The sequence below is a fragment of the Sciurus vulgaris genome (genome assembly GCF_902686455.1).
Source record: "Sciurus vulgaris genome assembly, chromosome: 3".
NCBI classification, from domain to species: domain Eukaryota; kingdom Metazoa; phylum Chordata; class Mammalia; order Rodentia; family Sciuridae; genus Sciurus; species Sciurus vulgaris.
This window is the reverse complement of record NC_136463.1, coordinates 98,553,816-98,581,259: the sequence shown is the minus strand read 5'-3', so window position 1 is coordinate 98,581,259 and position 27,444 is coordinate 98,553,816. Positions and strand designations below refer to the sequence as shown.

General features: G+C 34.2%; 1 protein-coding gene across 4 annotated transcripts in view; it reads right to left on the bottom strand.

Moving 5' to 3' along the window:
• The window catches only part of ARHGAP15 (Rho GTPase activating protein 15), a 631,777-nt gene that overhangs the window by 294,001 nt on the left and 310,332 nt on the right, over window positions 1-27,444 (bottom strand). For all 4 annotated transcript variants that reach the window (XM_079135673.1, XM_079135674.1, XM_079135675.1 and 1 more), the window contains 2 exons: window positions 5,791-5,889; window positions 4,499-4,628 (listed from right to left, as the gene is read on the bottom strand). In XM_079135673.1, the coding sequence (XP_078991799.1) occupies window positions 4,499-4,628; window positions 5,791-5,889 (229 nt within the window). The remainder of the gene's footprint in view (window positions 1-4,498; window positions 4,629-5,790; window positions 5,890-27,444) is intronic.

Here is a 27,444-nt window from a genome sequence, read left to right as displayed (position 1 = left end):
CTAAGTTACTGCAGAAGGTTCAGTATCTGGTACATGGGTTCCCTGAGTAAATGTGTCAAGTTCTAAGCAACCAGTTTACACCTGGATTTTCAGAACATTAGCCTACTTCCAGCTATGACCAGTCAGTATTATAATTATTTAGATTAGTTAAAAATATTGAATTCTCTATTAAACTTGTTTTCACATGGCATGATCATAATTATTCTAAAGGCAACTTTTTAAAACAAAGAACATTAAAGGCCACTAGCATTTTCATTTTCTGCATTGTATAAATATCTCAATTCAAGTTTCCCATCCTTACCTTTGTCCCTGTAATTGTATTGCACACATCATTTGGGGATAAGACATTGAGAAATCCACATCTAAGAACTTTTAGGATTTTATCCAAAACACATTTGTTTTTCATGATAACTTAATCAAAGGACAGCTAAAGTTCTTTTATCATTTGACTTTATTCTTATAACTCTTCTTCCTTTAGGAGGTGCTTATTTATAATACCAAATAAAGTCTCAATTAAAGCTATCCAGTTTCTTCACACTTATGGATTTTATAGTTTGGCAATGGATAGGCTAATATATTTCCTACTGAAGCACAATCTAACTATAAAAATATTTTTTTAAAATGGGAAACATAGACAAATTGCGTTGAGAATTTTAGTTGTGTACCTTTAGGTTGTATTTGTTGATAAAAAACAATGAATGTATCTTTGAGTGAATGGACTAGAGCTGTGTCTAAAGCAATAGGGAAAGAGCTAGATGCTGTCTTTTCCATTAACTAGAACTTCTTAATGACATGTTCTTCTGGGCATAAAATAATCAAGATATCTCCTGGCGCCCTTCTACTATGTCCTGGTGTGCTGCTCCCAAGAATGCTCTGGCTGCCATTTTCACCTGGGGAGGTGCCAGGGGATAGACCAGCTGCTCATATTTAGACTTTTGCATCTATGACTCCCATATCCAATTCTGGCTCTTTTCCCTTATTTTCTGTACACTCAGGGAGTAGGATGTCAAGTATATACACCCCGCTCCAGTCTTCTATCAGTCACCACCCTTGGCTCATGCCCATTTTGGTACCATCTGCTTGGGGACACAGAGGATAATAATAAGAGCTACTACTTATTGAGTGCCTGCTGTGAACTAAATATTTACATCTCTAATTTCACATTCTCACTCAATCCTGTATGGATGCTATCAGACCCATTTTTATAGATCTGGAAAGTAAAACTTAGAAGTTAAAAAACCTCTCCAGGGTTATCTGATGCTGGGTTTATATTTGGACCTTTCTTCCTTGCCATCAGTGGAAGATTTTCTCTTGGAGAAATATGTTAGCATTGTCTTTGATTGACTCTCCATTTTCCATAACAGCCTTCCCTGGAGAGCTGCTCTCCTACACTCATCCCAGACTGGTGTCCTGAATTTCCCACAGTGATTTGGCCCTGACATTGAATTTTCTGGCTTCTTGTCTGTTAGACTCAACTGATATCTTAAAATATCTGATTAGTACTTAATACTGTTGGCAGGTTAGAATCATATTTTTAAAAAGGAAAGTGTATTTTAATACAACTTTCTGAATCCACTCATTGAGAGAACATATTTTTCCCATGTTAAACAGACAAACTGGACAAAAAAAATGACCACCTGTTAGCTGCTAATGATGTTCACATGCTTTTTTAAAAAGTAATTCTGGCTTTATCCTCCTACAATCTTGGCGACAAAACTCGTGGGAACATCAAGGGCACAGCAAGCCAAAGGCAGCAAACTGACAATAAAGTTTGTGCTTAGACTACTAATGAGGAAGAGGATACTGTGAATCTCTGATTCTACATAATTATTTAATCTGCAGAGGGTGACATAAAACCAAACTCATGTTGTAAGAAACCTAAGTTTGGATGTTCAAATCTAAGACCAAGATCAGAGGGGCTTCAGACACTATTTCCTACTTGAAAAAAAAAATTTTTTTAGAAGCATTAAATATAAAATGTACCAATCATTATTTCAAAAATATAGTCTAATTTGACATTGTATGGGTGGGTTAATGATTACACTTTTATGAAAATTAACATACATATGTGTTGAACTTATTTTCTTAAATAGATGGATGTTAACTATCCTACCTTGCAAAAAACCATGCTAACCCTAAATAAGGCTTGCAACAATACATATCTACTGGGATACAGAAACCAAGCATTTTCTAAAACCAGGGCTGGCATTAAAGATTACATGACCATTTATTTTAATAGTAAAATCAAAGTTCAAAGAGAACATTTGATCTTGATTCTTTTGTTAATAAGTTTTTGGGTCTTGCATTTAAGTTTACAGATTTCTACAGGTCTTGTTTTTTAATATTTAATGTATTCTTTTCCAAGTTTAAAGTTGATAGAAATTTAGTTTACCATTTATTTGTTCACTATGGTATCTTGGTTAAAAGCACAAGTTATAAAAGCAGATTGGGTTTGAAACAAGTCTCCATAACGTGACTTTATACATGATACCTTAGTTTTCTAAGCCTGTTTGCTCATCCATAAAAGAGGGTTAATCATAGTATCTGTCAAAAAGTTAGTAGGAGATTTAAATGAGGCTATGTAAAACAAGCTCTTAGAACAACTGCTAGATAATAAGTGCAAAATATTTTCTAGTTATCACTAGTTTTTAAATTTCAAAGTAAAAGGTGAATGTGATGTCATTGTACGTTTTGAAACAGAGTAAATCATACGTCTTTTGTCTTTAGGCAGGATTGAATTTAAGTTCAAAGAGAATAACTGTATTTCTCAATGAAAAATAAATTCAAAAGAGAAATAGCAGGTATTCTACCCATAGAATTCCCCCTGTCCTGTTAGCATCCTAAAACTTTTAAAGTGATTACTGCTCTATACATAATCTATTAGCCTCAATGTTTCTAAAATACATTTTTGCAAACCTTTAATTTGTCCCTAACTTCAGGTCAGAAGCATGTCAAGGTATCTTTCAAATCCCTAATCAACTAACAATTGTATCACATAGCCTTTTCTATCTACTACAAAATATTTGTGTAGTTAATAGTAAATATGCACTGACAACTGAATTTTAATTCTGATATCTTACCTTATATCTGATTCCATATGAATTAAAAGGGTTTAATAACTAGCAGTTAAAGGAATTGTTCTTTAAATGAAATAACTCCAAACTGTAACATCAGATGGAAAAACTCTTTCTAAATCATATGTTAACTCCCTCAAAACCCTCTACATCATGCATTTTGTGGCCACTAATACTGATCATTTTAAACTCCAATATAGCATAACTGGCTAACTAAAATATGTATTTGGTAGTTGTTGAAAATTATAGCATATGTCTGGGTACAGCTCAGTGGTAGAGTTCTTATCTAGTATGTTTGAGACCCTGGGTTCAATACCCAGTACCAGAGAGAGAGAGAGAGAGAGAGAGAGAGAGAGAGAGAGAGAATGAATTATGAGTTTGAATAATGACTTAATTTCAAAAAGGTACTTGTTCTCCAAGTTCTCATATAATTTCTAACTTTGTGGTTCTCAACAATTCAGTTCTGGAAGATACGCTATCATACATATATCACACACATGCATATAGTTATCTAGCATCATACTTGTCCACATGTACATTCTCAATTTACTGAGGCATCCTTAAAATTGAAATTAGCGTGTAACTATACTGATGTTTGGTAAGAGGCCAAAAATATGGTGAATTAGAAGATTAAAGATAGCTAGGTAGAAGATTCAGGAAAGACACTATAGTTTTTAAGACTTTGTGAAATGGGTTTTCTATAACTTTAAAGATATCTACTGTTTTTTTTTTTTTGTTTTTTCAGAAGGTTGAGACTCAAACCAAATCTTTGAAATACACATGACATGTTTTAATAGCCCCTTTTTATTAAAGAAGCAGTAGGCTGGGAAAAGATTTATGAAAGTACTGAAGTTCACTATGTAAGTGATAAAAGTTCTTTGTAGTTCAAATTCAATTACTTTCAAATAGCAGAACTAGATGTGACCTGGGAAAACTTCTAATTCACATCCCATATTTTCTATCAACTTCTGGAATGTGCATTTCTAAATCTTTCTGGTGGTCTGAAAATGTGAAAAGTTGCATAACCTGTTGGCTTAGGTTGGCCCAACTGTGGTGGTCACTCATACCTTTTAATGTATGGAAATCAAATACTCAGCATACCAAGGTCTGAAGACGCTTGACATTTCCCACTCTCAAAATCAATCACCAATCTGAACTCCATGGCTATTACTCAGAGATTCAGAGGTTTGCTGTAAGCAGAGACCATGACCTTGGAATAATTATTTTCTCAAAAGGCATTACCAACAATGATGCTAGCAAAGTGCCCAGACTGCCCTCCAGTGCATGAATCCCTGGCCAAGAAATGGCTACAAAACTTCCATGAGAAGTATGAGTTTGGCTTAAATCTCATTTTGATGCATTTATATTTCATAAGCATTGCATTTAGACAAAGTTAAAATGAGCAAGTCAAAGAAAATACTCACTTAAAGATTTTCTGTGCTCTGGTTTCTGTTCTTTTACATCACTATCATAGTGACTTAGCAATTCAGTACTGGAGGATCTCTGGATTTTGAATAATTCCAGGTTTCTTGATGGACAACTTGGATCCCTTGGCTGGAAACAGTAGACAATTAGACTCAATAATTTTAATATGAAGAAAGGATTCATTAAATAGTTTTGATTCTATTTTGATATTAGATTTAAAGGAATGTTTGAAATGGTAATTATTTTAAGATAAGGTCTCTATGCTAAACTCTATGTTAAAATTTAATAATAGATCATATATGCACATGGTGCTTACTAAATGTTGCACATTATTACAAGCACCCATGCATTAACTCAATTAATCATCACAGGAATCCAATGAGGTAGTCACCATTATTTTTACTAATTAAAAAATTGAGGCCAAAAGAGAAAATAATCTGCTTCAGGCCCCACAGCTAGTAAATGATGGAACCAATGTTCAAACAGGCAGTCAGGTCCCAGAGTCCATTCTTTTGAAAGACAACAATTTATGTGTTCTTTGTGTGTTTATGGAGACTATATTAATAAAGAGGGAAAAGTTATTTTATTTTTTCAAGTTTTGATCTCAAAATACTAACATTCAAAACTTAACCAAATATCAGCAAAATCACACAGAGAATGTATTTTCTTATTGCAAAACATACTAAAAAGTCTCAAGAATATTTTCTCCTCAAGATTTTACAAATATTAGTGAGCTAAATTAGAGTAAGTATGAAATGAGTAGTTTTAAATAACTTGATTCTTTTAAAAACATATCTGTGTGATTGAAGATAATTTCATGAAGCTCTAGATGTGTAATTTTCATGAGAAGAAGAATCTAACCTAGTTAGAAGAACAATAAAAATCAGTACAAAGGATTATTATTTGCTGGTATTATAACAGGGAGTATGGCCTTAAGTACAATGATATTTATTTTCCAGAATAAGTATTAGAAGCTGCATAAACTGGAAATGTAAAAACTCAGTAGTTATTAAGCGCTTGTGTGCTTTTTACAACCTCTAGTAAATGAATGTCCATGTTATTTCAGAAAAAAAGCACTGCATTTTTGAAAGAGAGAAATTAAATGACATTTAGTCCCACAAATCCTGTCTGCTGAAAAACGTTACTAGTGGACTCTATTTAAACTTAAAAGAACTTAATATCCCTCAGTCCATATGCTCTGTTTAAATGTGCGTGTGTTATATGCCTGAGCAATAAGATTTAAATGACTACATTTTAACTAATAAAGGTAACAGCCAAAACAAATACATACCAATCTGTCAATTGCATTTTTGATAGCATGGAACCAATCCAATATGATGAAGTCAATATCTGACTGTAGAAGGAACTCATTTCCTGATACTGTTGTGATCTGAAAAAAAAAATATTGACAGGTGAGAAAACCATGTGAGATAGATCTCTTACATTTGAAAAAAAGATCATTTTCTAAAACAGAGTTTAATACACTGAAATATTTTCTTGTCTTCCAGTAATTGTCTTTCTGGGAACTGGGAGGCTAGGATCATTTTGAAGTACTCTCTATAAACTGTTTTTTTTTTTTTTTCATGTCATAACAAATACATTATTGTTTTACTAATAGAACGATTAACTCAAAGTAGGCTAAAGCTGAATTGCTCCAACTTCAGGAGAAATAAGGCAGGAAGTTCAGAGTGATGCAGACAGTACACACTTAAGTCAGAAGTCTCAGAAAAATGCACCCGGGTGTGTCAGAATTCATTCTGCACTTTGGGCTCTTTCCTGTTTGTCTTTTTCAAATCTAATAGTATTCCTATATTTGATTTCCTTTTATGGAGGGCTCTAAAACAGATTATTTACCAAAGAGACTAATGCAGACTTCTCTAAAAGGTCATGCAGATGAATAACATTAGGCTGTTTCTATTTTCCTATCATAAAGATCTATAGGAAAGTAGTAAAGGACCAATTTCCCCACGAAAGGAGTTTGTTAGAATAAAAGTTCATTTACATCTTTGAACCTCTCCTAGAGGGTATTTATCAAGTGAACATCCAGTGTTCCTTCTCTCAGTGCTGTTAAGTAGTTGGCAATGCTTAAGCATGCAACTATACATTTTTCATTGCAGTGAATCTTTTTCTCCCCAGAATTGTGAGAAAAGGATGTGACCCTATAGAAACAGAGCAATGCTCTTGATTTCACACATAAAGGGCTCCTTTGAGGAGAATTTGATTAGACTGGGTGTGGACATGCTTTTTGTATGAGGCCATCAATCTGAACTGTGAAGATCTTCCCTTTGTATTATTGACTTTTTGTTGCAAGAGGAAGATGAACATTTCCCAACCACTGTCACACATCAAGCAAGGCTTCAGAGGTTGAGAGGACTGGCATTTCAAAATACTCTTCTCAGCCTTGCTTGCTCTAAATAGGAGGTGAATGCTGAAATGTGGCACGAGTTCAGAAAATCACAAATCATGCTTGAGGCCATCTTTAAAACTCTATCATTAAAGTGACAATTATAACCCCAAATGGCTTATTCTTATGGCAACATTTAAAGACAATGATCTTGTAGGTTTTAAGAAATCTTCGGTGGCACATGTGCACATATACTCATTTGTCATTTATTTTTCACAAAATGCCTATAGAGTTGCAACATTATACTGCAAAGCAGCTCTTATTGAGTGACATGAGTTCCCATATCAAGTCTGGTTCCTTCTACAGTAAGAAAGAGAGTTGTCCAAAGCGTATGCAATTATAAGTGAAAAATTAGAAAATAATAGGATTTAATTACCCACCCTAGTATTTGGCAGATTACTGGGGCTAATCACTCTTTCTCCCTTTAAAAATAAAAAATGCATTTAAGATTTGGGATGGCTCAAAATAGTCCTCTGTTTTATATATCCAGTAAGACAACTAAGCTGATGTTTGCCTAATTATCTGAACACCACTGCATTATTCCTTACTTAAATAGACTCCCAAATATTTACTTTTAAAAATATTGCTTCAGAAGTAGAAATCTAAAAATATAAGGTCATTTCTAACTAACACAAGAAAACTAGTAATGTCCTTGACCTCTACCTTCATCCTAAGTTTAAATATTTTGATTATGAATATACTGTGTAACGTCATAATTTGTATTATACACAGAAATGAATTTAGTCCAAGCACAATGTACAATCTAATATAATAATTCTCTGCCAGTATAAATAAGCCATTATTAAAATTATAAAAAGGAGCAACATTTTTAAAGTACAAGAAACAAACATAATTAGATTTACTGTATTCTGAGGGTTTATGAGAGAGCCAACATAGTTCAGTTTTTGGCCTAGTAAATTCAAACAGTGATAAAATATAAGTACTTCAGCAATGCATTAGCATTTTTGGTGCATGCTATGCAATGCAAAGGGAATCTTTTACTGCTAACACAATCAGAAGCAAAATGTATTTTGAAAGTTTCTTTGTCCATGTATATTATTACATTAATCATACATAATAAGTGATTTATAAATTCATTTTGGGAAGCGAGATGAGGGAACTATAGGAATGCAATTCATTCAAATCATACTGCCAGAGAAATCCAGTTCACATCCTTTCCTCTGTCTTTCCACTAATCTTTTGAGTTACTAGGCAGTCTGGAGAAGTCTGCTACTGCACTCTACAGTTTAAATGCATCCACTTCTTAATTACACTCAGTAATTGACTTTGTTCTGCTCCATTCCAGTCATAGGAAAGTAGTTGCAGAATCTTTGACTGGTAAAGTCCCTTTAATTCAGGGTTCTCGATCCACTTTTTCACATTACCTCTTTAGGATTTCTGATAAGTGGCTTGCTGAATGTATTTGCACTTTGAACAATTGAATTTTTAACACTCTTGGGGGAAAATGTCATCAGTAAGAAATGTGAGCTTTGACTAAACCTTGTGATTGAACAACATATGATGACAATATAAAATGATGTAGTACTAATAAGAGGGATAAAGTATCTGATCTTAGCCATGCTAATGAACTCTTATCACGTTTTTCTTACATGATAGATATGGGAGTGAAGTGATAAAGGAAGAACTTATAGAAAACACGACGGGTTTAGGTAAGAACTGCTGGTCTCCATTTTGCTTAGAAGCCTACTTTTGGCAAATGTCTTAAGACATCTCCACCAGATCATATTTAAAGGGATATATCAGGGCATCAGAGCAGCCTTAACAAAGTGTGTGAATGTTGTCAATAGTAAATATTTTTGAGTACCTGTGTGGGGAAATTTGTGTCAGACCTTTTCACTCTAAATTGGGTCCACCTAATTATTTTTTTTTAATCTTTCATTTTTAAAAATTTGTTCTATTTATACATGACAGTAGCATGCACGTTGGCACATCATACATAAGTGGAGTATAACTTCTCATTCTTCTGGTTGTACATGATGTAGAATCACACTGGTCTTGTAGTCATATATGTACATAGGGTAGTAATGTCTGATTCATTCTACTATCCTTCCTACTTATCCCCTCCCCTCCCTTCACTCTCCTCTGCCTAATCCAAAGTAACTCTATTCTTCCCTAGCTGCCCCCACCCTTTATTGTGAATTAGCATTCACATATCAAAGAAAACATTTGGCCTTTGGTTTTTTAGGATTGGTTTATTTCAATTAGTATGATATTCTCTAGCTCCATCTATTTATCAGTAAATGCCATAATTCATTCTTCTTTAAGACTGAGTAATATTCCATTGTGTGTGTGTGTGTGTGTGTGTGTGTGTGTGTGTGTACCACATTTTCTTTATCCATTCATCTGTTGATGGACACCTTTGTTGGTTCCATAGTTTAACTATTGTGAGTTGAGCTGCTAAAACGCTAATGTGGCTGAATCATGGTTGTATGCTGATTTTAAGTCCTTTGTATATAAGCTGAGGAGTGGCATAGCTGGGTTAAATAGTGGCTCCATTCCAGGTTTTCTGAGGAATCTCCATACTGCTTTCCACAATGGCTGCACCAATTTGCAGTCCCACCAGCAATGTATGAGTGTACTTTTCCCCCCTACATTCTTGTATTCTTGATAATTGCCATTCTGATGGGAGTAAGATGAAATCTTGGAGTAGTTTTGATTTGCATTTCTCTAATTGCTAAAGATGTTGAACATTTTTCATATATTTGTTGATTGACTGTATTTCTTCTTAGCCTATTTATTGATTGGCTTATTTGATTTTTTGGTGTTAATTTTTTGAGTTCTTTATATATCCTGGAGATTAATGGTCTGAGAGCATGCAGTAAAGATTGATCCATATACAAGAATTGCATAAGTACATCCACTGAAAAACATACAGAATAGACACATTCCTTAAAGCTTTTTTGGTATTAGCAACAATACTTTCCCTTTGGATTGGAACCTTGGTCTGAGTCCTTGTGGTTCCTCTGAAGATGGAGGCAAGCTCCAATATTCCAGATAAGAGATGTAGAGGAAAAAAAAAAGATTTAAATTAAATTGAAATTACTGGGTTAATTGAACATGTCTTAAAATATTTTTTAAGAGTAGCGTTTATATTTGTAATTACTGTCATTTTAAGAGTAGTGTTTATATTTATAATATTGTCAATTAAATATTACCTTACCAATATTCATTGCAGCAGTAAGATTTTTGTGGTCTCAGAATTTTATTTAAATGAGAAGCTAATGTGTAGAATGGCATTTATGCTATTAAAATTTTCAAAGATTCATATATTAGAATTGGAACAAATTCCTTATAGAACATTTTTTCCTGATTATGAGTAATAGAAATTTACTGTAGAGAATGGAACAAATAAAAAGAAAGAAGATTCAAATTAAAACTATTTGCAGCTCCACAGACTAAACATTGCAATATTTTAATTTAGACATTGCCAGTCTTTTATAGATAATAACCAAGTGGATATAATGCTCAATGGATTAATTTATGTTATAGATAGATATCTCATCAGCAAAATATATTTGAATGGTAAGTATTGTTGACTTCTTCCTTTCTAGTTGACCTCAAATATACATTATGAGATTACCAAAGGTGCAAGAGATGACGAGTGTCTTTGGGCTTCCTTCTCTTTGATAAACTACCCTTCCAATTGCAAAATAAATTCCACAGATAATTCTGTGTTCAGGGGGACCGAGAGAATGTGTTCATGACTGATCATCCCCCTAATCCCCTAATCATCCACAAGGACTGATTCAGCATCCATTAAGTCCAAGGCACATCGATAGAAGCTAACTATCCCCACCCTCAACAATTCACAATCTGTTTGAATAAATAGAACATATGCATATAAACGTAAATAACAAGAGAAAATGACTTAGAGTAAGACTCAATGTGAGCGGCTCAAACAACTCTCATGGCACGATTTCAGAGGAGGGAGTAATTACTGCTGCCACATTTACATCATTATATATAAACTGCTGGTCATGATATGTTATTCTTTAAAGGTTGATTGTATTGGAACTTTAGCATATTAAGTATATGAATACTATCACTTGTTATGCAAAGTGATATCAGCTTTAATGATCTCAAAGCACATAATAAACATTCTCCAAATGCAGCTTCCTTCCACTGTCATAAAGTAATTTTGCAAATGAAGAAAATGAGGAAAACAAGAATGCCATTGTATCAAATTGGCATCATTGAAATGATAGAATTAAGAGATTACAAAGATTCTGATTTCAAGTTCATGAGTTCTCAGCAAAGAGGGTATACGGTTAAGGACAATGTGAATGTATATGAAAAGGCCATGATGATTTGGTTTCAGTTGTGAAATTTGGAATATTGACTTTAGACCAAGTCATTCATTCCTTGGTATTATGCTAAAGACAGCAGAACTTAAAAAAAAAAAAATCACCTAATATCCCTATTTTGATTTTTTTCTTTCTTTTATTTTTCCAAAACAACCATTCTCTTGCTGTGAAAAAAACAACAAAAAAGTTTCAGGCAGAATTGAGACACCTCAAAAAGTCTTCAAATCCTAAAAAGGACTAAAACAATCCTACATTTGAACAAATCTCTTTCACAATTTGCTTAGAATCAGTCTGTGACTAAGAATTTAAGGAAAGTTACTCCATTCTAATGAAATTGAAACTATATATAGGAAATATATAATAAAATTTACCAAATGTCCTAAGAGCCCTAAAACATGTTAAATGATATGGCTACAATGGTTTTAGAAATAAGTGGATAAGGGGAATGGAATTTAATTATTATTATATTTGGAGATACTTTGGACTTCATGATGAAATCATTACATTTGAATTAAATTAAGTAGAAATAAAAAGTTATGTCAAAATATACTAACTTTATTTGATGTGAGTATGAATTATTTTTATGTTATTAATTTTGGCCATATCTTTATTTAATACCCACAGCATAAAATGTGGATATATATTTTGGCTACATTATAATGAGATATCAAAACCTAAAATCAAAGCAATAATGCTTTAAAAAACCCAGATTCACATTGTTTTCATCTTGCATCACTCTACATTTGATACAGCTGATCAAATGAAGACTGTCATGATTATATTAATCGTTATCTTACTTGTTTTCAAAGGTGTTTATGGCCACCAAAGGAATTACATTATTGGACTGCATTGCTGTCTACAATTTACAGTCTGCTTGAAGAACTTCTAACTTTAAAAAAAAAAAAAAAATCTCAGACCAAAGTTAACATAAAACTAGCTTCAAGGAAAAGGTCTTCAATTTGTCTTTCCAAAAATGTTATTTGTTAAAGCATTTTGTGAGAAAGTAACTGCCTTGTGTTCCCAATGTTGCTAGATGTTAAATAAATATATACTGATTATTAAAAAAAAAAGTTGTTTTGGCAACTTTCTTATTAAAATCCATTTGTAACCCCCATCTGTCATGAAAGTTTAAAAAAGTTTGTTTACTTTGGATAGTGGCCTTATCCAGGGTTACCCCAGCAAACAATGATAGCAGTCTTCAGAAGTTGTGTGAGGAACAAGCCACGAGGGACCCATTTTTGTTTTAATTGGCACACACAAACACTTCTCTGGTCTGTCAAGAAGATCAAGCTAATATGCATGGAGGGTGTTATATTCTCAGCTTTGGGGAGCAGTAAAGCTCCCTTTATTTAAGTAATTTAAATGATAGACTGCAAAAACTTTGCAAGTCAGAAAAATGTTTTATACTTTCTTAGGGAATATTTGTTTTAAGCAACGGAAAATGTTCTACATATCTAAAGATGTTGAACCTTATGTTATAATTACCCTGTTTCTTCTGACTCTGTGAAATGTTCCTAAATCCACATGCTACTAAATAAGCTGGGTCACCAATGGATCCTGCATTTCCACAACTCCCCTTGTGTTAACAAATGTGTGTTCATTAGTTTCCAGATGTTTATTGGATATGTTTTCAATGTGTTTGGGTTGATTGATTTGCATGTACATTTATTGGAAACCTCAGTGGTGTCATCATATCAACATAACCTGCCCATGTAAGCAATTTCTTATTTAATGGAAAGTAAACAAATGTTGAGCTATGTACACGACAGATCTCAAGAGCATTTTGAAATATAAGGTTTAAGGCCAACCTTTAAAAAACAATGGTTTTTAATTGAAATTGAGCTGTACCTTTGACACCCAAATAATTTGGTCCATGCATTCCTACATCAGAGATTTGTTCTGCACAATAAAATTAGCCCTATAGTGAACATTTACACTTCATGTCATTTGCTGAATCTACCTTTCTGTTTATTAATGAAATGTCTACACTCAGATTTTCGTCAGATGAGCAAGCAAATTTTGTGTTCATTCTTTTATCTGTGCTAAAATATTTTAAGTACTGAGAAAGAGTCTTCTCAATATTCATGAAAGAATACTATCCAAGTAATTAGTAGATAGTTTAGCAGTTTCCACAGTTTTGCAGTCAGTTACACCCAAACTTTTGCCTGTGGTGCTCATATGAAAAAGGACTGAAAAAGTGACTAATCGAAGCAGTTGTTATAAAAAGATATGAACATAGAGTTTTATGGCTCTTAATTTTGAAACTTGGGGGGAACAGTTGTCTCCAGTTAAATACAGCATCCAAGGTCTAGGCTACTGGTATTCACCAGTCAGCCACTCCTGCTGCCACTTCTATCCTGAGCTTTAGTCACTGTGCTCAATTACTCATCTAGATACATGAAATTTGGGCATCTGCTACCTAAATCATTATCAAATTGAAATAATTTTATTATTATTATTATTTAAATAAGTCTCATTTGAAGATTTTTTAAAATTCGAAAGTGTAACATCAATGCAGAATCCCTCTTTCCCCAGTATATACTGAACTATTTTCTCTCCTTTCATACCTTTTGGATCCATTAATAAATATTGCGTATGTGTTTGTATTTTAATGAAAATATCATGTATAATTTATGGTATGGATTTGGAATGTTCCTCAAAATCTCATGTGTTTAAAGCTTGGTCCCCAAAGCAGCAATGTTGAGAGATGGAACTTTTAGAAAATGATTGAATCATGAGGGCTTTATCATCAATTAATTAATCCATTTGATGGATTAATGAAAATTATAGGCAGGTGAGGCATGGGTTGGAGGAAGTAGATCGTTGGGGGCATACCCTTGAAGACTATATCTTGTGGCTGGCTCCTTCCTCTGTTTTCACTTTCTGACTGCCATGAGCTGAGCAGAGCTCCTCTGCTCTGCCCCTCCACCATGGGGGGTCTGCCTCACCTTAGGTTCAAGAAATGAAATGGCAAACATGGACTAAATCCTTTGAAACCTCCAGCCAAAAATAAATTTTTCCTCTAAGATGTTCTTGTTGGATATTTTGATGAAAATATCCAACAAAATATGCAACAAAAAGGCAACACAACACTTGTGAAATCTTTTCTGAATTTAACTATTTAAATACCATCATCAACCATGTGGATTTAGTTAAAATACCCTTTGCCTTTTCCACCATCTCATCCGTATTTCCTTTTTCATTCCATACTCCATATCGCAGCCACAGTGATCTCTCTGAAATTTGGAACTGATCATCCCTTTCGTCTGCTTGATATCATTCTGAGGTTCCCCACAGCTGTTGCAGTGGAGTGCAAACTCTTTAATTAGGCCTGCCAGACCCTGCGTGCTCTGGCACCTACCTGCTCTGCAGTTCCCCTGTTCCACATTTCCCTCTACATCTCGACAATCCGGTTATACTGAAAATCTTTTTGTCCCCCAGCTGTCCTATACTAATTTTCATTTCTTCCCTTATAGCAGGTTGTTTCTGCTTCCTAGAATCCTCTGACTTCTTCTATCATATCTTTTAAATCAATTTTGATGTCACTTTTCTGGCAAAGGCTTCTGTGAAATAGGTGTCACCCCCCAAAAGGCTCTCATGCTATCCTACCTCCCTTTGTCACAACACCAGTTGATCTACTTTGCAATGCCCTGTTGACTTTTCCATTCCCCTACTATGCTACCATAACCCTGAGGCCAACAGCACTTGTCTGCCATTGCTGAACAACCTACGCATAGGGACACTAAGAAAATTATAAATATATAAACCTTACCTACCTTATTCATTTAGCGAATGCATACTATTCTGTTGGTTGATATGGCATAATTTATTTAACTCATCTTCCATTATAATAAACATTTGAAGACTGAAATGCAATTTCATTCTTTCAGGTAATATAGCTAATATATTTTTGACATTTATTGATCATGCTTCATCAGAGTATAGTAGATAAATAATTGTGAAGATTGAGTTCAGCCACCTGAAGACTGTATTTTTCCATGAATCAACAAGTCCCGAACCTCAGAAAACAGGATTATAAACTTGGAGGGGCCAGGAAAAACCAAGAGCTGTCTGTATTTCAGTGCAGACATAGAAAATAATGTTCTTGATTATATTCCCAAGCTACCCATGTGTTATGGGATAAACTATACTACACCATCTAAATATATCACCCTATGGTTGGAACATTCTAGTTGGGAATTGACAGTATGGAAAATTTAACACAAATTTAGAATTTTAAAGGATTAATGGCAGAACTTTTAGAGAACCTCAAAGGGCAAAGGTGTTTTATTGCTGATCTGTAATTGTTTCAGTCATTAATTTCACTAAAAACTGTTAATACTAATAAACAAACAAACTATGGTGGGAGGTATCAGTAGTTATGTTACTAATAATTTTATTTAGATAGTTAATTTTAAAATACAGTGACCTAAGCAGAAGAAAGAATTGTTGCCACTAGATTATTACTCACACAAGTCTTTCTATTAATAAGTGCTGAGGTTGCACAATAAGAATAAAAGATGTTGCAGTATGTAAGTACATCTATGCTATTGTAACATATTTGGCAATGATTTTGAGTGTTTATAAAACATTCAAGAATTGTTCCATGTCTACTTACATTAATGAGAACACCTGTTAGCTTTAGTGCCATACAGACTTATTTGCATTAGATTCTGGTTTTTGCATACTGTACATCACTTTCTGAAACAATTAGATGCTTATAGAGAAATACAGCTAAGGGAAAAACAGCAGTTTGAATGCCTTCCGGCTCAAGACGGTTCGACTCCAGGTTTCAGAGAAAAACAGTAATCTGCTGAATTACAATACTGCCACTTAGGAGTGAATGTAGGTGTATTTTATAATTTTTACATTCAGAGAACAGAAGATACATATAAAAATCTGTGCTTTAATCTTCAAGTAAAATTATAGCCAATGGAGACAGTTTCCAAACAAGGATGCCAAAAAGTAAAGAATGGCAGTACCACCAGATTACCACCCATCAGATAAAGTCTCTGAGCTCTCAGGCACCTCCTACCTCCACCTCCCTTGACTAGTCAGAAAGCTGGATGACTCCAGCAGGTCTTTTGACTGAAGGAAGAAATCTAAAGGTGCTGTCCTGCCTTGTGTTGTTGCCAGCCCTTTGCCATGGAGCCCTCTGTTTGTGATGACAGGCCTTGGAGGAGCTAAGAAGCTGTCAGTCACTTCAGGCTGCTGGTCACAGTATAGCTGGAACACACGAACTTAGAAAATGCAGTCATTTCCTGACAAGGGCTGGTGAGTGTTTTATTCATTATTGAGAAAACAGTCACAACTTCTGTAAGTCCCACTCTGTTGACAAGTCTGTCTGCCACTCCCCATAGGATGTTAAAGCTTCTGTTATTTAAATATTTTCAGTTATTGAAAAGAGAGTACTTGTGCAAATCTGTAGATTCACAGCCTCTATTATCATCATTATATTTAAGAGGTGCAATATTTACATCAAAATGACTCAGTTGGTGATATATTCTAAAGATAAATGCATATTTATGATGGAAGAAGTGTGATTTATAACTATTTTCTGAGACAGTGCACCTCTGTGCTGTGCTAGTAAACACAGATTAGCCAAGGCACACATAAACTACTCCCCCAGGACTCATGCAGTTTCGTCCTGGGAATTGAGGGAACTGGGAATGGTCCTTGGAGAGTGTATGGGTCACAAAAAAGAATGGTATCTAGTTCCTTCTGTGCTGCCTAGCTGCAAGATCTTAACAGAGAAGTATTAGATGGGGACTTGGGGTCAACTCGTGAATTTGTATTATTTGGAATCCAAACTACATAATCAGAAGTAAAGATAAAACTTACTATTGATTTCTGATGATTTTTGAAATTGTATTAAATCAAGTTTAATAATCTATATTTTTCTTTACTCTTTATTCATATCATTGTTCATTAAGTATGATAGATTATTTCTATTACATAAATGATAACTGAATTTTTTCCCCTGAAAACATACAAAAATTATAATTCCACTTATTGGGAAAATCACATTACTCTTTACTCAAAATGGTTGTCCTTAAAACAAATATGAAAAAGTCCTTAACATTTATAAAATTCTAGATTAGAACTATATAATATATATGATACATTTCATATATAATGGTATATAAAATATAACACACACACACAGACACATACACGTATGTGGAGAGAGAGGGAGGAGGATTTTAATGGTTCTTAAAAAAAACTGTGACTACATAATGAACTATGACATCTGTCAATTGAGCAACAGGCCACTAACAATGGAGACATCTGGAATGACACATCATTTCATATTAAAAGTGTGCCCAAATACCTTAATATGCCTTACTCCCCAAAAAAACTTGATGCCTATTTTGGAAATAGTACTATTTAAAAATATTAGACTTAAAAAATACATGTTGATTATACTATCAATAGAGTGACCATACATAATTTACAGTCCAAATGGTGTCAGTTTTGACAGCAAAAAGGCACTATTAATAACTACACTGGGACAATAGGTTTAAACCGGCTCTATTTTGCATATATTGGAACCTATGAATCACTCTTTGCACGCAACACTGGGGAGTCATTCAACAACTACTGATCTTTACGTGCTAGTGAATACCTACCATGGGTCCAATTCTAGAACTGCGAGGTATACCAGAAAAAACTTAGCAGTGACCCTTGCTCTTAAGAAGCTTATAATTAGTCTGACATATAAGACCAGAGTGGGGAAACAGCTAGAAAATAACAATTGAATCATGATCAAGATGGGACATGTAATAGATTTTATGGAACAAACCATTTTTCTGGGAATAGGAGTGCTCAGGGAAGAATGTTAGAGAAGGATCTGAAAAGATCAGATGAGATTTAGTAGAAGAAAAGGAGAGGGGAGATGATAACACAGATGAGAGAAGCAGCTTGTACAAAGACTCACAGGTAGGAAAGACTATGACATTTCTAGAGGACACTGGGAGGCTGTTCCTAAGGTCTCTGCGGGCTTGCTTACCTTGTCTCCTCTTAAGTGGAGGGCTTCCTCAGCATTCTCTTTTAAACCATGACTCTTCTTACTTAGAGATGCATTCTTAAGTGATAGTATGGCTCCTGTTTTTTTTTTTAATTAATAGATTTATAAACTGATAAATCTGTAATTTGTGTCTCCTCTCCTATTTCAATTCTGGCCACCATGACTTCCTGTCTGATCTCCTTATGGCTGGTTGGTACTGTTACAATAGATTCTCTATATCCACTCATTAGCAAACTCCTAATTTTAAACCTCATAGTTTGTCTTTTTGCCTTTGGCATTTTCATTTCTTTTACTTATTAACAGCATCTTTGAGCAAGTTATTTAGAACCTTTGTGTTTTAATGTTCTCACCTATAATCTGAGAAAAACAATAATAGCTACTTCGGAAGACAATTTTATGAGCTATGTGAAATACAATCCAGAAGAACATAGCATAGTATCTGGCATCTAGTAAACATTTAAATTATTGTTGTAATTTTGCTATAATTATTTGACTGATTGATGATTCATTGATGATTGATGATTTGTTGATGATTGATGACTCATTGATGATAAGATGGATTTTGAAAGCTCCTTCTCTTAATTCAGGCAACTACTCAGACATCATCTATTCAGGAAAGGCCTTTAAACTCTCCAAAGGTCAAAAAATGTGGTGTCTCCTCAATAAATCTGTACTTTATTTCATTGGTGTGCATCTCAGTATTGTATTTTCTAGTTTCTCACCCAAGTCTCCCTGCACTGTGAACTGCTGGATGAAAAAGACCCTGTGTTCAGTGCTTGGTTGACTCCCTGTAATACCACAGGCTCTCAATAAAGGATTATAGATTGAATGATAGCTCAGATGGCTTAGGTTAATACTGTAGAGTTAGGTATGGTATCCAGTAAACAAAAAGGCCCTCAAATTTACAATGTAGGTTTTATTTGTTAGAGACTGATGCCTGAGCAGACCTATGAGCCTAGCCATAAGACAGCGTCAGAGAAGGGTAGACATCCTCTTACAGCTGACTTTGCATTGTAACTTCACCTGTGGTCAACATGACACTGTCCTCTGAGGTTGTGCCAATGCATCTACCTGAAAAGATGACACCATTTGTACCTGACACAGACTGCCACTTTTATGGTATCCTGAGTTTTCTAAGGCTCATTTTGTGTTTCTTTCCACATAGCTTGGGCAGCTTGCTTCTCTGTCTTCAATTTTAGATGTCAGAATTTTGAGATGCTTGGCATTTGAATGAAGCCATTTTACTCATCTCATGGTGAATTTACTTCAATTCAGGCCCTGGAAGTTGCAGATGCACCTGGTTACCCATATCCTGTCTTCACCAAAGCTCACATTTGAGAATGTATCCTCTTCTGGTTTCTGGGATAGATAAGCTACAATTTCTGTTGGCTTCTCTATTGTATCAGACACTTTCAGTTGATAGAGTTATTTATTTTTTAAATTTACTCATGTATTTGTCTCAATGTACTTAAAAATTATCAATTCGACATAGTCATTCTAAAAATTATTAATGAAATATTTTACAGTTTTACAGTTTCCAAAGTATATTTTAAACTTAGAACATTTCAGTTTAGCTTAGCTATATATCTTTTTAAAATTATAATTATTGCATATTAATTGTGCAACCTAATGGGTTTCACTGTGACATTTCCATACATGCAAATACTGTGCTTTGATCATGTCTACCCTCCCTTCTACTCTCTTTTGCTTTCCCCACTCCCCTCCCCTCTGGTCCTCTTCCCAGTCCTAAACATTTGATATTTGTCTTTCTGTGTCTGAATAGTTTGGTTGACATGATGATTTCTAGGTAAATTAATTTCCCTACAAATGAAATGATCTAGTTCTTTTTTATGGCTGAATAATACTCCAGTGTTTATATATAGATTATTTTGTTTACAGTCATTTAGGCTAATACCATATTTTGGCTACTGTGAACAGTGTTGTAATAAATATTGATATGCAGATACCTCTTTTGCATGCAGACTTGATTCCCTTTGGATAAATACACAGAAGTGTATCACGCATGGTAGTTTTATTTAGTTTTTGAGGAACCGCCACACTATTTTCCATAGTGTCGGTACTAATTTACATTTCTGCTGAAAATTTATAAGGGTTCCTTTCTTTCCACATTTTCAGTAGACTCTATTACTATTATTATTTTTTAATAACAGTCTTTCTGACTGATGTGTGATGGAATCCTAAAGTAATTTTGATTTGCATTTCCCTAATAGCTAAAGATGGTGAGGATTTTTTCATGTATTTGTTAGCCATTTGTACTTTTTTTGAGAATTATTTGTTCAGATAATTTGCCTGTTTTCTGTTTGGAGTTCTAGTTCCTTTGCTGTTATTTATTTTTTCCAGTATGTGGATTCATTGAGGGACAGTCTACTACTAAGCTACAAAGCCAGACAGTTCTAAATTTTTTATTTTGAATCAGAGTCTTGCTGAATTGCAGAGGTTGGCCTTGAACCTGCAATCCTCCAGTGTCAGCCTCCCGAGTAGTTGGGGTTACAGGAGTGTGCCACTGAACTTGGGTTTAAGTCTTCATGTATTCTGGATATTAATACTCTGTCAGATGAGTAGCTGGTAAAGAGTTTCTTCCATTTTGTGTGAACAGGATGTCTGTTCACTCTGTTGATTATTTTCTTTGCTGTGCAGAAACTTTTTAACTTGATACAATGCCATTTGTCAACTCTTGCTTTTTTCTTCTAGGCCACTGGAGCTCTTCTGATTCAGGTAATCATTGCTAGGCCAATCTTGAAGTATTTCCCCTATTTTCCTCTACTGGTTTCAAATTTTTAGGAGTTACATTAAGGTCTTTGAACTACTTTGAGTTTATTTTTGTACAGGGTTAGAGAGAGAGGTCTAATTTCAATCTCTTCCATGTGAATAGCCAGGGTCCGAGCACCAATTTGTTGAATAGGCTGTCCTTTCTCCCACATACGTTTTTGGCACCTTTGTTGAGAATTAGAGGACTGCTGATGTGCGTGTTTATTTCTGGGTCCTCTAGTCTATTCCTCTAGTTTGCATGTTTGTTTTTATGACAATACTATGACATTTTTGCTAGTGTGAATCTGTAGTATATTTTGAATCAGGTATTTTGATTCCTTCAGCATAGCTCAGGATGGCTTTGGCTATTTCAGATTTTTGTGTGTGTGTATGTTTCCCTGAGTTTCTAGGATGATTTTTTTATGTTTTTATAGTTCAGTGAAGAATATCACTGGTTTGATGGGAGTTGTGTTAAATCTGTAGATCGCTTTCTGAATATGGCCATTTAAAGAATACCAATTCTCCAAATCCCTGAAGTTGGGTAGTCTATTCATCTTTTATTGTTTACTCCAATTTTTTTCTGGTGTTTTACAATTTTCATTGTAGAGATCTTTCACCTCCTTTGATAGGTTTATTCTTGGATGTTTTGTTTATTTACCTATTTTCAGGCTTTTGTGAATGAAAGGTTGCTTTCCTTATTTCCTTTTCTGTGAATTAATTACTGGTGTATAGATAGGTTACTGATTTTTGTATATAGATTTTGTATCTTGATACTCTGCTGAATTTATCAGTTCTAAGAGATTCTTTTGGTAGAGTCTTGAGGGTTTTATAAGTACAGAATCACATTGTCTCTCTCTGATCAGGGATAATTTGACTTACTTGGTGGAGGTCATTTTTGTTTCCCTTTAAGGAACACAGGCTCTGCTGAGCATCTCCCTGATCCTCACTGCCTCTTATCCCAGTATTTTAAATCCACCTTCCATCTGCCTCACCCATCTAAATTACAACACATGTAATCAAAGACTAATTCATGCTTGTATTCAAGGCAGCGTGGTTATAAGAGCATCTGAAGATGAGCCATGCCAGCGCATTCAGTGATTATCCTACTGGCCTGTTAAAATGTTCTTGTTATTTCTGGTTGGAACTCATACTCGAACTTGAACAGCCTGGACTATATACTCTTATCTTACTTTTCAGGTTCTGTTTTCTGTCCAGCAGTTACAATTTCTTTCAATAATATCAGCTCAAATGTTTCCACAGTACTTTTCCCAACTCTAGTTTTTTGTTCGTCTTTTGCTTGCTAGATCAAGATGTTTCCATTATTATTAACTGGATTATTCCTGATGCCAAGCAATCCAGTGATGATCTCAGTCCTTGAATGAATGATTCCTAACAATCTACAATACAGTGAGTTTCTCCCCCAACTTCTGAGGTGCACTATGAACTATTATCATTCTCTAGGTTCCTGAGGAGTAGGACATTAAGAAGAATGTTTTTCTATCATAAGAACCAGCATTAAGCTTGTAATCTGCTACCCTTGATGAATGGCTTACAGCATTGGATCTACATTTTACTGGGTTTCATCCACAACATTTTCTTTACAAGTTTGAGATTTAATTAGATTAAGTTTATATGCAGCTTGTGAATTTACCTAAAAGCAGATGGAGGAGGCACTAAGGGAAGAATTTATTCCAAAATCAAAGAAGCCATTGCCCTGGAGGCATAATCTGGCTTTCAAATGCTTTTGGCTATGATCCATGGTAAGAAATATATTTACATTGCCAACTAGTACCTCTACCCTCTTTTCTCTTTGTCTCTCTCGGCGCCCTTTCTTTCTCTCAGATACACAAACACACTCACACACACACACACACACACACACAACATGTATGTACATATTTCCCATCTATCTGTTTATTCATTCATTCATTTTATATATATATATATTTCAGTACATTTAACATGTGTATATATGTGCACATATATTAAATGATTTAAACAAAATTTCATGATACTTTCTTTTACTAAACATGATGTAGTTTGATATGTCCTATTCTAATCTATTTTATTCTTTTATCTATTTAATTTAAAAAGGCTGTACTTGACTCAATTGATTTCATGACCCACTAAAGGGTCTTCAATATGATTTGATAGATACTAGCTTGGGAGTAAAGAAAGATGCAATCTTCAAACTCTGTTCCTTGGCACTTTCTCTATCTTTGTCTCTGTCTAAGATGCTTCAAAATGTTCTCAAGTATAAGTTAAGAGTTGATATTTAAACTTGCAGAAAGTTTCCAGAATATTTGTCACAATTTTTGACAATTAGTCCAGGATGATCAATAACCCTGTGTGGGGGATTCTGCACTAAGTCATTTCCTGCCATTTGAAAGTAGAATTAGGATGTGGTTCTTTGGAATTTGGCTTGGACCCTGGGTTTTCTAAATATACCTTAAAGCAAGGGTTTCCTTATAAAAGAAGAAACAAAGACTTGGGGTAATGTGTTGTTTGGAATACATTTGAGATACCTCACCAGGATCTGAAGGGGGGAAAAAACCAAAGAAGTTAAAAGCCTGGCAAACTATCAGAGGCAGAGATGGCAGCTATTTGTTTTTAAGTCCCTTGTATCGAAACAATGAGTGCACTCTACATTGCATCCTGCAGCACCATGATACAAGGTCTGGGAGTAGTTATTAGCATGTGTCTGTGTGATGGGAGAGCGAAAGCTAAACATTTTAATAGTGTTATGGCCTCTCTTTCTCAAGTTCCCATTAATGCAAATACTGCACATGTGGTTTAAGTCCCAGGAGGCTTGTAGGACACAAATCACAGATGTAGAATAAACATCATCAGAGAATATGACTTCATGGTCTCCTCCTTGCCATCAGCAGATGCCCTTGTGCTCCCATGATGTCAGGCAAATACCAGATAGGATATCTTGAGCAAAATCAAGAAAAGGCGGGTCCACTGAGGGCCTAAGATGGTAAGATTTAAAAGTCCACCCAAAGGCTTCTCAGTAAATGATGGCAGAAGCTTCCAAGACATTGTGGCTTTCATAGAGCACTCACAACAATGATAAATAGAGTAAGTCTTACTCATCCTGTATGCACCAAAATTATCAAAGAATTATGCCCTGTGTAGAGCAGATCGTTCTCATAATGTAACCCAGAGGACACAATGGCAGAAGGCAGATAAAATGGACCTGGTGTTTCTCAGGTATACAATGAAATTTTCTTCAGCTTCTCTGACCTTCTGTGCCATCCCCTACAAGATTATAATTCTTGGTTGATGGCCACACTGAGATTTTCCTCTGGGTTATCCACCTTCTATTTTTCCCTGTCCTTCTCCATTTCATTCTTGTCCAAAATTCTCAGGCTCAAAAAAATGAGTGAGTAAATCAAGTCTCTTCTACATAGCCCATCATCATTACTGTATTCTAAAATTGCCACTGCCTTGGAGAAGCCTGGGTACTCCTTTTACATATTGATGAACTGCATTTTCCCACATTTCCCATAAGTGAGACTTCAGTATCCATATGCTGACCTGAACTTAAAGCTTATATTGGCAATATTGTCAATTGCTATGTAGTGTGATTCTAGGAACGTTAAGAAGCCTCTTTGGGTGACAAACTAATTCCCTAAACCTGCTGTCTAAGGTCTGGAATTTTAATTATCACGTTATTCTTTTAGGAAAAGCTTTCTAAACAGTTAAATGGAAGGGATAATATTTTTCTGTAATTATTTGTTCAGACATTAGTATAATATTATTGTTCTGAGAAATATGTTAAACTATTTCTGATTATAAACATGTACGTTAACTGTATGAAAATATGCAAAATAAATATTAAAACCACATCTAATCACACCACTAAAATATAGCCTTCTTAACATTTAATGTATTTCTTCCCAGACGCTTAAATGCACATACTATGCATGTTAAGTATAAATCACATACAGTTCAAATTATATATATATATATATATAATATTGTATCTTATTTGTATTTTTTAGCATTATCTTGAAGGTTTTTCTGAGAATTATTCTTTGAGAGCATCAGTTTAATGGCTCCATAACATTCTGCCATAGAGATTTACTGCAATATATTTGTCTTCCTACTTTTCCATAATTTATTTGTTTCCATTATTTTTTGTCTAATAAATGAGTCCACATTGTGTAAACATGACTTTTTGTTAAAATTTTGGATTTGTTTTTCTTACAAGAAATTCTTGGAAAGAGAATTGCTAGGTCAAATAATACAATTTTGAAGGGCTGCTAAAATGCATTACTAATTACTTTCTAGAAAGATTGCACAAAGTTGCATTGTCTCACCAAAATTTAAGAGAGAACTCTTTTAAGTTAATATTTATTTTATGTAATAAAGTCTGCATACATGTTGTAGAAAATATTTTTTGTTTATTAGCATTTATTTTGTAATTAAATGTTTGTTTTTTCTTCTAAGAAGTTGTTGCTACTACTGTTCTTTTATATTTTTAATTTTAGCATTTTTAATATTCATTAGAATAAACACTTTAGTAAGTTTACTAATCCTAGAGATAATTACTTCATATATTTTCCTAATTTACTTTGAATTAAACTAATTATTTGTATATAAACATGCTATCTTTATTTTACATTGTAAAATTTAGTTATTGCTCCTTATGGTTTTTCTGATCTATATTTTAGTTCTTAGAATTTCTTCACACATCAGGTATCATATTTTAACTCATATTTCCCCATTATTTTTAAATATATTTTTGTATTTGCATCCTAAATTCTTCTTGGATTTGTATTGCTTTATGAGTATTGGAGAATCTATTGTTTTGAAATTTTTCTAAAAAATGAACTTATTATAGAGAATCATGTATTAGTTAATCCTTCCCCTTCCCACTGGTTTGTGACTCTCTATCATTGTCTAGCTGCATGGTTTTTTTGAGGTATCTTTGTGTAGTCACATGACCTTATCTTGTTTATATTATTTCAACCTTTTTTCTTACTTTAGCATTTTTCCTAAATCTCACAGGGCATGTTTTCCCTTTTTTATTCCTTTTAAATATTTGTGGGGAATGATTTTTGACTCTAAATCTTTCAAACGATTTTGAATATTTATTCTCTTTTCCCAGAATATCCTGCCAGAATTTTGATAATTCTATAGTAATTTAAGGAAAATGAAAGTTTTGCAAATGGTAAAACTTCTTCTTCAAAAACAAAGTACATTTCACAATTTTAAAGTTTTGCTTGTATCACATAGTAGACATTTATAGTTTTATTCATATAGACACAATTTGTCCTAGGTGTCTGTCTGAAACACAATTTTGATAGAGGAATGAAAAACAAAAATAAAAAAATTAAAAAAAAAAAACCTTGAGGACAATGTATATTTTAGAGCAAAAGTGAAACTGAGTCTAAAGAAAAAAAAAAAAAAAGGCTTAGAACAAGTAAATGGAGAGCACTTTTTCTACTGTATTAATTAGCACAAGGGCCAATATCGAGTTCCTGACTGAAGGAACTCGCTATTCCATATGCCCTTGGCCTGTGGTAAGCAATTCTCAAGGCACAATGCACAATGTCTGTAAATGACTCTAAGCTAACAAGGTCTATTAGAGTCACTTAATCCAAAGACACGTACCTTTTCTGATAATGAAAAATAGAGCTATCAGTCAGGCCTGATGGTGCATGCCTGTAATCCCAGCAGTTCGGGAGGCTGAGGCAGGAGGATGGAAAGTTCAAAGTCAGCCTTAGCACTTCAGTGAGGCCTTAAGCAATTTAGCAAGACCCTGTCTCTAAGTAAAATATAAAAAAGGGCTTGTGATGTGCCTCAGTGGTTAAGTGCCCCTAGGTTCAAACCCTGGTATCAAAAAAAAAAAAAAAAAAAAACGAAAAACAAACAAACAAAAAACAACAAAAAAGGGAGCCATCAAACTCAAAATAGTATGGTTCCTATTGGTCTGTTTATTATTATAAAAATCATGAAACATAAAGCCTCTTTCTGTCAGCAGCTACAAAAACTTTCATCTTATTGTGGATTCAGGAGTTTTCCTTTCACCAAAAAGTTTGTTTATCAACTTACTGTAAATTCTTCATAAACCAACTTTTTAGTAGTCATGACATATTACATCATTTGAATACATCATATCCCATCTCAAAACTTGGGCGTATTGTTGTAATTTCTTTTATAATTTGATAATGTCTCATAAAACAAGAGCCTGAAAGTTTGAGTACAAATGAAGATAATGGCTGTATAGCTTGAGACTAGACAGCTCAAGTTTGAAGACATGGGTTCTGCTGATAACTCTTCACTTGGATCTGTGCCTGCTGTTCACAAACTCGAGTCTTAGACAAGTTACTTCACTATCTGGTGCTGCAAGCTCATCAGTCACTAGACTAATCACAATGGAGTAAGCCAGCAATGATTTTCCCTAGAAGT